General features: G+C 39.4%; 1 protein-coding gene across 5 annotated transcripts in view; it reads left to right on the top strand.

Annotated features, from left to right (window-relative positions):
- The window catches only part of FSIP1 (fibrous sheath interacting protein 1), a 227,216-nt gene that overhangs the window by 27,712 nt on the left and 186,101 nt on the right, over positions 1-13,403 (top strand). For 4 of the 5 annotated variants that reach the window (XM_051822081.2, XM_051822083.2, XM_051822082.2 and 1 more), the window contains one exon: positions 538-631. The exons of the other annotated variant lie outside the window; for it this stretch is intronic. In XM_051822081.2, coding sequence (XP_051678041.1) covers positions 538-631 — 94 coding nt within the window. The remainder of the gene's footprint in view (positions 1-537; positions 632-13,403) is intronic. 5 annotated transcript variants of the gene reach the window in all.

Here is a 13,403-nt window from a genome sequence, read left to right as displayed (position 1 = left end):
GCAGCGCCGGCACACTGGCTTCAAGTCCCGGTCGGGGCGCTGAATTCTGTCCCAGTTGCCCCTCTTCCAGGCCAGCTCTCTGCTGTGGCCAGGGAGTGCAGTGGAGGATGGCCCAAGTGCTTGGGCCCTGCACCCCACAGGAGACCAGGATAAGAACCTGGCTCCTGCCATCGGATCAGCGCAGTGCGCTGGCCTTGGCGGCCATTGGAGGGTGAACCAACGGCAAAGGAAGACCTTTCTCTCTGTCTCTCTCTCTCACTGTCCACTCAACCTGTCAAAAAAAAAAAATCAAAGAGAAATTTAAGACACTTTAATAAAGGTAATTCTCATATAATGATAGACATGTACCTTATCTCTAGTCATACCTGTTGACAGATTTTATAGAAACAGGAAACATGAATTGATTTCCTAGTTAGGTGAATATAAATGGCCAAAGCATTCTTGGTTGCATGTCAGTGATTGGGAACCATGTTGGAATTAAAAAAAATGAAGTTGTCTTCTTTTCCCAAGTTTAAACTTTGATTTTCCTTTCAATAGTCTGCACAAAAAGGTGAAGCTTTTCAAAGTAATGAGGAGATAGAAAATACAAAAAAGTTTTTATCTTTGACTGCTGCGTCTGAAGAAACTGTTGGTGAGTAGATGGAGATCTTTAATCTCAGTTGTAGAATATTCCCAAACCAATCCTCCCCTCCCCGCCAGCTTTTCTTTGTATGTTTGGCTCTTGCTTAGGGGAAACAGTTGTTCTCATTAGGTAGGGTTGTATGGAGCCACTCTGAACTTAGGTAGGTTTCAGTGTCTTTAAGGATTTGAATCTGCAAAGGGGGAGAGGGACAGGGAAGGAAAAAATTGGAAAGTAGACTAAGTATGTTTTTACCTTCACTTTCCATCCCTCTTAGATAGCCCTGGATGCCCGTTTTATGCAGAATCCCCTACTTGCCTAGAATTCTCTTACAAGGTATCACTGAGACATGTACAACTTCAGTCTTAAAAATTGATTACTGGTTAGTCTTACTTCCCATTCTCTCACAGTCTTACTTTTTGAGAACAGCCAATTGATTATGCATACATATTTCTCCCTTTCCCTCTTATGTGTATGTATTTGTGAATTTCTTTTCAAACAAGTATTATTCGACATGTAACCTTTAATGCATTTAAAAAGACTTTTGAACTATTAATTATATTAAAATATGCCTATATTTTCCTTTAGAATGGTTATTTTATGAAAAATTAAATGTTAATATGCTTGTAATTTATTTTATTAATATAGAGAGTTGATTTAGTTTTTCCCCCAAATTTGCTAGCCAGTTATTCAAAGACTTTTTATTAGATGATCCATATTTTATTAATCCTTTGTTAGTTGCATTGTTTGCAAATAATTTCTCCCATTCTGTCTGTTGCCTCTTCACTTTTCTGAGTGTTTCTTTTGCAGTACAGAAGCATCTCAATTTGATGTAATCCCATTTGTTAATTTTGGTTTTGATTGACTGCCTCTGGGGTCCTTTCCAAGAACTCTTTGCCTATGCCAATGTCTTGCAGGGTTTCCCCAATGTTCTCTAATAATTTTATGGTAACAGGTCATAGATTTAGGTCTTTAATCCATGTTGAGTGGATTTTTGTGTAAAGTGTAAGGTATGGGCCCTGCTTCATACTTCTGCATGTGGAAATCCAGTTTTCCCAACTCCATTTGTTGAAGAGACTGTCCTTGTTTCAGGGTTTGGTTTTAGCTCCTTGTTCAAATATAAGTTGGTTGTAGATGTTTGGATTGATTTCTGACATTTTTATTCTGTTCCATTTGTCTATCTATCTGTTTTTGTACCAGTACCAGGCTGTTTTTATTATAACTGCCTTGTAATTTGTCTTGAAATCTGGTATTGTGATGCCTCTGGCTTTGTTTTTGTTGTATAAGATTGTTTTAGCTATTTGATGTCTCCTGTGCCTCCATATGAATTTTAGCATCATTTTTTTCTAAATCTCAGAAGAATGTCTTTGGTATTTTGATTGGTATCACACTGAATCAGTAAGTTGCTTTTGGAAGAATGGATATTTTGATGATATTGATTCTTTGAATTCACGAACATGGAAGATTTTTCCATTTTTTTGTGCCTTTTTCTATTTCTCTCTTTAATTTTTTGTAATTTGCATTGTAGAGATCTTTGACATACTTGGTTAAATTTATTCCAGGGTATTTGATGTTTTTTTATAGCTATTGTGAATGGGATTGATCTTAGACGTTCCTTCTCAGTCTTGGCATTATCTGTGTATACAAAGGCTATTGATTTTTGTGTGTTGATTTGATATCCTGATACTTTACCAAACTCTTCTATGAGTTCCAGTATTCTCTTAGTGAAGTCTTTTGGATCCCCTAATATAGAATCATGTCATCTGACTTCCTCTTTACCAATTTGAATCCCTTTGATTTCTTTTTCTTGCTTAATGGCACTGGCTAAAACTTCTGGGACTATATTGAATAGCAATGGTGAGAGTGGGCATCCTTGTGTGGTACTGGATTTCATTGGTAATGCTTCCAGTTTGTCCCTATTCAATAGGATGCTGGCCATGGGTTTGTCATAAACTGCCTTGATTGTGTTGAGGAATGTTTTTTCTATACCCAATTTGCTTAGAGTTTTCATCATGAACGAGTGTTGTATTTTATCAAATGCTTTCTCTGCGTCTATTGAGATAATCATACAGATTTTGTTCTTCAGTTTGTTAATTTGATAAAGCACATTGATTGATTTGCAAATGTTGAACCATCCCTGCATACCAGGGATAAATTCCACTTTGGCCCAAGTGAGAGACCTTTCTGATGTGTTGTTGGATTTGATTGGCTACAATTTTGTTGAGGATATTTGCATCTATGTTCATCCCGGAAATTGATCTGTAATTCCCTTTATCTGTTGTATCTTTTTCAGGTTTAGGAATTAAGGTGATGCTGGCTTTATAGAAAGCATTTGGGAAAATTCCCTCCCTTTCAATTGTTTTGAATAACTTGAGAAGTATTGGAGTTCTTCTTTAACTGTCTGGTAGAATTCAGCAGTGAAGCCATCTGGTCCTGGGCTTTTCTTTTTGGGAGGACCTTTATTACTGAATCAATTTCTGTCTTGGTAATGGGTCTTTTTGGGTTTTCTGTGTCTTCATGGCTCAATTTTGGTAGGTTGTATGTGTCCAAGAATCTATCCATTTTTTTCTAGGTTTCCTAGCTTGTTAGCATATAGCTCTTTGTAGTAATTTCTGTTGATTCTTTTTATTTCTGTTGTGTCATTACATTTCCTTTTTCATCTCTAATTTTTAATTTGGTTCTTCTCTTTCCGTTTTTGGTTAGTTAGGCCAATGGTGTGTCAATTTTGTTTAATTTTTCAAAAAACAGCTATTCATTTTGCTGATCTTTTGTAATTTTTTTGTTTCAATTTTGTTGATTTCTTCTCTAATTTTAATTATTTCTTTTCTTCTACTTGTTTTGGGTTTGGTTTGCTGTTGTTTTTCTAGATCCTTGAGATGCATTGATAGCTCATTTATTTGGTGCCTTTCTAATTTCTTGATGTAGGCAACAAGTGGTATGAACTTTCCTCTTAACACTGCTTTTGCTGTATCCCGTAAGTTTTGATATGTTGTGTTGTCATCTTAATTTATTCCCCCAAATTTTTTGATTTCTCTTTTGGTTTCTTCTATGACCCACCGTTCATTCAGGAGCATGTTGTTCCATCCATGTGTTTGCATATATTCTAGTGATTCCTGAGTTGTTGATTGTCATGTTGATTAGCATGTCATTCCATTGTGGTCAGAGAAGATGCATAGTATGTTTTTGATTTTTTTGAATTTGCTGAGACTTGCTTTATGGCCTAGTATGTGGTTAATCCTAGAGAAAGTTCCATGTACTGCTGAGAAGAATGTGTATTTTGCAACTGTAGGATGAAAAGTTTTGTAGATATCTGTTAGGTCCATTTGGTCTATAGTATTGATTAACTCTGCTGTTTCCTTCCTGATTTTCTGTCTGGATGCTCTGTGCATTGATGAAACTGTAGTATTGAAGTCCCCCATTACTATTGTATTTGAGTCTATATCTCCCTTTATATCCCTCAACATTTCTTTTAAATAGCCAGGTGCCTGTAATTAGGTGCATACAGGTTTATAATAGTTATATCTTCCTATTGAATTGATCCCTTAATCATTACATAGTGTCCTTCTTTATGTCTTTTCGTTCGCCTCACACATAGTGTCCTTCTTTATGTCTTTTAACAGTTTTTGTGTTAAAGTCTATTTTGTCTGATGATAGGATAGCTACACCAGCTCTGTTTTGGTTTCTGTTAGTAAAGAATATCTTTTTCCATCCTTTCACTTTCAGCATGTGTACATCTTTGTTAGTGAGATATGTTTCTTGTAGGCAGCAAATAGGTGGGTTTTGTTTTTTAATCAATTCAGCCAGTCTGTGTCTTTTAGTTGGAGTTTTAAGGTCATTTCCATTCAAGGTGACTCTTGATAAGTAATGACGTTGCCTTGCCATTTTTCCGTAAGTATTTCTATTTTTTACTTTGGATTTCCTTTGTACTTTTACTGGGAGATTTCTGTCCTTTACATTCTTCCATAGTGATGACTGTGTTTTTGTGTTTCTGTGTATACCACATCTTTAAGCATCTTCTGCAATGCTGGATGGGTGGTGACAAATTCTTTCAGTTTCTGTTTATTATGGAAGGTCTTTATTTCACCTTCATTCATAAATGAGATTTTTGCAGGGTAGAGTATTCTGGGTTTACAGTTTTTTCTTTTAATACTTAAATATATCTCACCATTCTCTCCTAGCCTGTCGAGTTTCTGATGAGAAGTCCATAGTAAGTCTTATTGGAGATCCTCTGAAAATAATATGGAATTTCGTGCACATTTTATATCTTTTATGTTTTACCGTGGTGAGTTTGATTACAACATGTCATGGTGAAGGTCTTTTCTGGTCACGTCTAAGTTGTGCTCATCTTGCCCTCCACATAGGTCACTGTGTTCCTCCAATTTGTGTAGAGTTTCCTCTCTAACTCTTCCTTGAGACTGCACTCTTTCCACTTTTATTAAACTATCTTCTGCTAGACTTGTGCAACAAGCTCTCTCTCTACTTGGCCATCTTAATCCAGTCGCCCCCCCCCCTTTTAAAATTTTTTTACTTATTTGACAGGTAGAGTTATAGACAGTGAGAGAGAGAGACAGAGAGAAAGGTCTTCCTTCCATTGGTTCACACCCCAAATGGCCACTACGGCCAGCACTGCACCTATCCGAAGCCAGGAGCCAGGTGCTTCCTCCTGGTCTCCCATGTGGGTGCAGGTGCCCAATCACCTGGGCCATCCTCCACTGCCTTCCCAGGCCACAGCAGAGAGCTGGACTGGAAGAGGAGCAACCGGGACTAGAACCCAGCGCCTATGTGGGATGCCAGCACCGCAGGTGGAGGATTAACCAAGTGAGCCATGGCACCGGCCTCATTCAGCCCCCTTTTTAAAACCAGATCAAAACTATCAAATATGTTTAATTTCTGAAGCCCATGGCATATATAGTATACAATAAGGTTTACAAATGTTTATGGAACTCTGATCTCAGAATCAGCCCTTAAGGATTCCTGGCCGGGCTGAAAGGCCTGTGAGAACATTTCAGGCATGGAAAGACAAGACTCTGTGACAAAAAATATCCTACACAGAGGACCTCTGGGAGACCTCAGAGGAAAGAAAGGGTCATCAAAGAAGGATGTACTCTTCTCTGCTTATGGCTGTGTCCAAATACCGACAGAGTCTATGGTCACAAAAGGCTTCCTTAGCTTTGGCAGCTCATGGCAAGAGCCTCAGATGATCACTGTCGTCATAAAAAAAAAGAATGTTAATTGTTAGAGGAACAACAGTGGCCACTGTGCACTTGCTCCCCAGGTAGGACCTCTGTCCCTAAGGAATTGTAATATGAGATTGACTGCAGATTTTCTCCCCAAACTGTACTTTTTATGATGTATGTGTGTAGGTGCAAATTGTTGAAGTCTATGCATAGCATGGAGTTGGTCCTCTGTATATAAAGTCATATAAAAAATGATCCATAATGAAGAAGGAGATGGGAGAGGGAGATGGGGGTGGGATGGGAGCAGGGTGGGGGTTATTGGGGAAATAACCACTATATTCCTGAAGTTGTATCTATGAAAAAATGCATCCATTAAATAAAAACTTTAAAAAAAGAAAATGATGAACTTGAAAAAATTTTATGGAAAAGTGAAATTAAAAGATAAAATATAAATTTTATTGTTCACTATAAGTTCCATCAACTTCAAGACAACTTTTGTAAGTTATAATATCAGTCAGCACTTCCCTAAAGAACTGAGGATCCTGGGAATTTATCAGTGTAGTTTTTTTACATTATTAATGGAAGAAAAATGAGTGCTCTTTGAAGAATTTTTTAAGAATAGCAGAGAAAAAGAAGTCAGAAGGAGCCAAATCATTAGTGTAAAGTGGATGACTATAGATTTCCCATCAGAACACTTGCAAAATTGCCCTTTTATTGATGACAGGAGTGAGTAGGAACATTATCATGGTAGAGAAGGAGTCAGTCTTTGGTAAAGCTTTCTTGGGCATTTTTATTCTAAAGATTTGGATAACTTTCCCAAAACTTTCATATTGAGCAATTGTTATCATTCTTTGCCTCTCCAGAAACTTAAAAGCAAAATGCCATGAGTATCCCAAAATATTGTTGCCATGACCTTTGCTCAAGAACTGGTCTGCTTTTGCTTTGACTGGGCCATTTCAGCCTGTTGGTAGCCATTATTTGATTGTGCTTTATTTTCAGGATTGTACTGGTAAAACGGTGTTTCATCTCCTGTTATCATTCTTTGAAGAAATGTTTAAAGTTTCAGTTGAAACCTCAGCTCTTGTCTGTTGCTTATTTGGGTATAACAGTTTTGGCACTCACAGAGTAAAAAGTTGGCCTCATTTTAATTTTATAGTCAGAATTGTGTTAGCTGAACCAATTGAGATGTCTGTGGTATTGGTTATTGTTTCTGCTATTAATCATTGGTCCTTTTCAGTGAGGGCACGAGCAAAATGTTTCCTTGAAAATTGATATGGGTGGTCTGCTGCTTCAGGCTTCAACTGTAACATCAGCTGGTTTCTTCTTAAAATGAATTATCCTTTTGTAAACTGCTTATTTCTTTGGGGCATTGTCCACACATACTTTTCATAAAGCATCAGTGATTTCACTATTCTTCCACTCACAAATCATCATCAATTCAAGTCTGTTCTTGCTTCAATTTTAACAGAATTCACTTTGCTTGGATAGGAGCTTTCTTCAAATGAAGTCTTTTTTCTTTTCTTTTTTTTTTGTTTGACAGGCAGAGTGGACAGTGAGAGAGAGAGACAGAGAGAAAGGTCTTCCTGTTTTTTTTCTGTTGGTTCACCCTCCAATGGCCGCTGTGGCCGGTGCACTGCGCTGATCTGAAACCAGGAGCCAGGTGCTTTTCCTGCTCTCCCATGTGGGTGCAGGGCCCAAAGACCTGGGCCATCCTCCATTGCCCTCCAGGGCCACAGCAGAGAGCTGGACAGGAAGAGGAGCGACCGGGACAGAATCCGGCACCCTGACTGGGACTAGAACCCGGGGTGCTGGTGCCGCAGGCGGAGGATTAGCCTATTGAGCTGTAGCGCCGGCCTGAAGTCTTTTCTTTCTGCATGCCTCAGACTAGATTCTGTTCCGACATGTTATAAAAAATTAATGTGAATTTATTTTGGTCCAAAAATTTTGAAATCCATGAATATTTTTTCAGAATATGAATTTCCATGAAACTTTCAAAGACCCATCATATATATTACCCATAGATTTGGCTTACACTCAGTGTTATTTCTAGGGTCACGTGACTACTGGAGGTCTTGTATGTACTTATGATAATGTTAGATTAGTACTATTCTACCATGAAAATCAGGTGTACCTAGTGAACAGAAAGCTGGAATTGCAAGGGGATGGAAAGGTATGCCCAGAGAGTCATTGCTTTAGACATTATTATAAGTTTTAGTTTGTAGATGTCACATTCTTAGTTTTCCTAGTTATTGTGAATTGGCAGTGTGCGGAGAGCAGCAGATAGGGTATAAAAGAAGGGTCATTGTAAAAGGAGGTGGTGATAAAAGATAGTGTCAGGTGAAACAAAAATCTGTTTTTCATTCTTGCTACTGGGTGTCTTGATTAATTGACACTTGAGCAGTTCTCCAAAGTGAAGAGACATTATTATATTCTTGGCTTCTTCAGATTTAATTACTTGTTATGGCTACTTTATTTTTTTGACAAAAAAGTCAATTCCTTAATGAAATTTTTTTTTGACAGGCAGAGTGGACAGTGAGAGAGAGAGACAGGGAGAAAGGTCTTCCTTTTGCCGTTGGTTCACCCTCCAATGGCTGCCGCGGCCGGCGCACTGCGCCGATCCAACAGGAGCCAGGTGCTTCTCCTGGTCTCCCATGGGGTGCAGGGCCCAAGCACTTGGGCCATCCTCCACTGCATTCCTGGGCCACAGCAGAGAGCTGGCCTGGAAGAGGGGCAACTGGGACAGAATCCGGCACCCTGACCGGGACTAGAACCCAGGGTGCCGGCGAGGCAAGGCAGAGGATTAGCCTATTGAGCCGTGGCATCGGCCCCTTAATGAAATTTTTGTTGACTCTTTTCTCAGGCATATATTAAACAATAAGTTGACATACATATCTGATTTTCTACAGTGTAATGGCATAGTGGGTAAGTTGCTGCTTAGGATGCCTGCATCCTGTATCAGAATGCTTGGCTCAAGTCCCACTTCTTTTGCTTCCTGCTAATGCTACCCTGGGAGGTAGCAGGTGAGATTTCAGGTACGTAGGTCCACGCCACTCTTGTGGCTTTGTCTTGTCTCAGTCCTGGTTGCTACAGGCATTTGGAGAGTGAACTAGTGTGTGAAAGATCTCTGTCCCTGTTGCTCTTTCAAATAAAAATAAATAAATAACACTTTAAAATCTTAGAAAACAAGAAAGAAGCTAGTAGTTACTTCAGGTACCACAATCAATCTAATTAAATATTTTTTACTTTATACTACATAATTATTATCTATTCTAACAGGAAAATTTCAGAATCAACAGCTTAAGAACAGTGTTATTAGCAGAGTATTTTCACAGCGAGAATGAAAAAAATGAGTAGAAATGTAAGAGTTCATTTTGACCACATGGTACTGATTTTCAGGGCTTATATTCTTTCTAGTCCAGCATAGCCACTACAGGTATTCTAAGGTGGTTGAAGCTGCTTCTATCTGTTCCACCCTGAGCTGAATTTCTTTAGGGTAGAACTTAAGATACCCAGCTTTATTAAAAATATAAAAAATTTAGAAATTATTTTGATTAATTTTATGTATAGCTATAAACTTTTCAGTAAAATATTTCTGTGTTAGGAGACTGGGAATATTTTGCTGTATTGGACAAAGTACTTGTATATTGTCCAGTAGGTGGCAGCATCTAGTTACAGTTCATGCTTTACAAGGCACAAAGCTCTTTTAAAAAAATTTTTTTTTAATTTAAGTTTTTTAAATTTTTGTTTATTTGAAAGGCAGAGTTACAGAAAGGTAGAGGTTGAGGCAGAGAGAGAGAGAGAGAGAGAGAGAGAAAATGTCTTAGGCTGGCGCTGTGGCGCAGTGGATTTACGCCCTGGCCTGAAGCGCTGGCATCCCATATGAGCACCAGTTCTAGTCCCGGCTGCTCCTTTTCCGATCCAGCTCTCTGCTGTGGCCTGGAAAAGCAGTAGAAGATGACCCAAGTCCTTGGGCCCCTGCACCTGCGTGGGAAACCTGGAAGAAAATCCTGGCTCCTGGCTTCAGATTGGCGTAACTCCGGCCGTTGCGGCCATCTGGGGAGTGAACCATCAGATGGAAGACCTCTCTCTCTTTCTGCCTCTCCTCTCTCTAACACTGACTTTCAAATAAATAAATAAATCTTTAAAAAAAAGAGAGAGAATATCTTCTATCCTCTGATTCACTTCCCAGATGGCCACAATTGCTGGAACTGGGCTGATTTGAAGCCATGAGCCTGGAGCTTCTTCCTGGTCTCTCATGTTGGTGCAGGGGCCCAAAACTTGGGCCATCATCTACTGCTTTCCCAGGCTATAGCAGAGAGCTGGATTGGAAGTGGAACAACTGGGATTGGAACCGGCGCCCATATGGGATGCTGGCACTGCAGGTGGTGGCTTTAACTGCTATGCTGCAACACCAGCCCTGGCACAAGGCTTTTAGAGCCAGACCTGTTTTGACTTGAACTTCAAACACATGCCTACAAATGTACCAAGATCTATATTCTGCCTTTATTTTCATTGTTCATTTTTTAACAAAGGAGGAAATCCTTAGGATGAATATTTTCTTTGCCTACTATAGTCAATTTTCCTTAACCTTTTCTTTAGGAGTTAACTTGTACTTTAGACTGGTGGCTGAATGGCAATTGCAACCTAAGCACAAAATCCATCCCAGTCCCTTCTGACATCATAAACAGCTGACAGAAAATAAATGAAGAGATAATTATTGTTGAATTATTTAATTGATTTTATTTATGTGCTAAATACAAAGGAGACCTTGACTCTAAGAGAAAGGTGAAAACTGCATTAAGTTGATTAATGCTACATTTTGACTTTATAATCCTGAAGTAATAACCCCAAGATTTTGAAGTAAAAAATATAGTAGTTGCTAGAAAGCTCTGAAATATTTAAGAAATCTGTCCCATTTCATTTTTGACGAATCACTTTTGGATTTTTATAGAGAAATGTGGTGAAGAACCAAAACCTTTCATACCACTAGGAGTTTTCCCTGGGTTCCCAACATTTGTCTGATGAGTACAGATTGAATCCAATATTCTTTGAGACAAATACATCTCATGTTAGGACTTTTTATCATCAGTGTTTTGGGTAGAGATGATTATTTTTGCATTTGTCACATTTCCTTTTTCTGTTTTCAGCTTCAAATGCATAAATGCATGTAAACACAAAACCTTAATATCTTAATCAATTAGGCTTTTCATATTTTTGAATGCCTCCTTCTGGGCGCTTTTTCTGGGAAATTGAGGTATATGATATATCTGCTTTTGACTAAATATTCAAGGAAAATCTGGTAGTCTCTTTCTACACTGCTTTGCAGAGGACTGAGAGAGAAAATCATATACTTGTGCTGACTTACACAGTTAAGAATTTTTAGGTTTTAGCTTCTGTTGAGTTCTCAGCAATTCTTAGCTATTTCTTTTGCACTTTCCAAAGTGACTATTCCAAACTGTCCCTTTACACTTTGCTTCCCATCTTTTTCTGTAATATCTTCACTCTAGTGGTCTTACTTTCCAGAGAAAATGGATCCACTGGGTGGGAATACCTTCTGTATTTTTCTTATGCTTCGATGTTTTATTCTGTGCTCATCTATCTCCTACCCTTTCACTTTGACTTTACACAGAAAGAAAGGTCTCTGACTCTCCAACATCACAACCCTATTGCCATGATCCTGACCTTTATTCACCTGTCATCCCGTCTTTTATCTAGTTCTTCAATTGCTTTCTTCTCTGGCTCCTTCTCTTCAGTAACCATGTTTAAATATTCTAGTCCTAAAACAGAACCAAAGAGCCTTTGAAGCAACCAAAGATATAAATAAAACCTTTCCTTCAGTTTTTCACCTTACTCCCAAGCAGGTATCACATAATTTCTTCCTTTTCTTAAAGGCCAGGCTTCTTGAAAGAATAGTCCATACCTGCTTCCACTACCTGGGCAAGTCCCACTGGTTCTCAACTCTTTAGAAGTCTATATTGTTCTCCTATTACACTTCTGAAACTACTATGTCAGTGGTTCTCTTAATTTCTAAATCTAATGACATACTTCTAATTTTTTTCTTTCTATTCTTTTTTATTTATTTTATTTATTTTTTTTGACAGGCAGAGTGGACAGTGAGAGAAAGAGACAGAGAGAAAGGTCTTCCTTGTCCGTTGGTTCACCCCTCAATGGCTGCTGTGGCCGGCGCGCTGGGGCCGGTGCATCACCACTGATCCGAAGCCAGGAGCCAGGTGCTTCTCCTGGTCTCCCATGCGGGTGCAAGGCCCAAGCACTTGGGCCATCCTCCACTGCACTCCCTGGCCACAGCAGAGAGCTGGCCTGGAAGAGGGACAACCAGGACAGAATCCGGCACCCCAACCAGGACTAGAACCTGGTGTGCCGGCACTGCAGGCGGAGGATTAGCCTATTGAGCCATGGCGCCGGCCTAATTTATTTACATCATTGTGGCATCTGATACATTTGACTTGGAGCATAGTAAGGTGTTTTTTTTTTTGTTTTTTTCTGGATTCAATATTCCTGCTGTTTCTCTTCTTTCTTTCCTTCTTTCTCCCTATTATTGAAACTTCTTCCTTTTTTTGTTCTTAAAAATTTACATATTTCAGAAGCAGTGATGCTGAGAAAGAGAAAGAGGGAGGGAGAATGGAGGGGGCAGGGAGAGAGAGAGAGTGCACCTTTCTGTGGTTTACTTCCCAAATGTCTACAGTGGCTGGGAATGGGCTGGGCCAAAGCTGGGAGCTGGGAACTCAATCCAGGTGTCCATGCGGGTGCCAGAGACTTGAGTACTTGAGTCATTACTGCTGCTTCTGAGGGTCTGCTTCAGTAGGAATCTGGAGTCAGGAACTGGGGCCAGAAATTGAACTGAGGTATGCCTATGTGGGATGTGGGCATCTTAACTGACATCATAACCACTAAATGCTCACCCCTTCCTTTTTTTGTAATTTTTTCTCTATTTGCATTAATGGTTTCATCATGCATTCAGTTCTTTTTTTAAAATAGGATTTCCTTTCTTTTAAGATTTATTCCTTTATTCGAAAGACAGAGTTACAGAGAGGCAGAGGCAGAGAGGGAGGTCCTCCAACCTCTGGTTCACTCTCCAAGTGGCTGCAACAGCCAGAAATGGGCTGATCCGAAGCCAGGAGCCAGGAGCTTCTTCTGGGTCTCCCATGCAGTTGCAGGGACCCTAGCATTTAGGTCATCTTCACTGCTTTTTCAGGCCATAGCAGAGATTGGATCATAAGAGGAGCAGCTAGGACTCGAACCGACACCCATATGGGATGCCAGCACTGCAGATGGCGGCTTTACCTGCTTCACCACAGTGCCAGCCCCTTGCATTCATTTTCCAAACTAGAAACTCAAGAGCCATTCTTAGTTCCCCCCTCATCATCTTTTACACTTCTCTTAGTGGAACAGTTCCTCAAGTGAATATTTGTTCTATCTGTTCTGCAGCTGACTTTTGTTTCTATCTCTGTTATCGATGGTTTGATCCTAGATTTCAGCATTTCTCTCTTGGGGTATTCAAATAATTTTCATTCTTGTCATCTTTTCTCTAGTATCTCTATTTTCCTGTACAGTAATTTTATTAATTATGTGTTGCTCTGCCAACAAAT

Source organism: Oryctolagus cuniculus, chromosome 12 (genome assembly GCF_964237555.1).
Source record: "Oryctolagus cuniculus chromosome 12, mOryCun1.1, whole genome shotgun sequence".
Taxonomy (NCBI): Eukaryota; Metazoa; Chordata; class Mammalia; order Lagomorpha; family Leporidae; genus Oryctolagus; species Oryctolagus cuniculus.
This window is presented reverse-complemented; position numbering and strand designations above follow the sequence as displayed.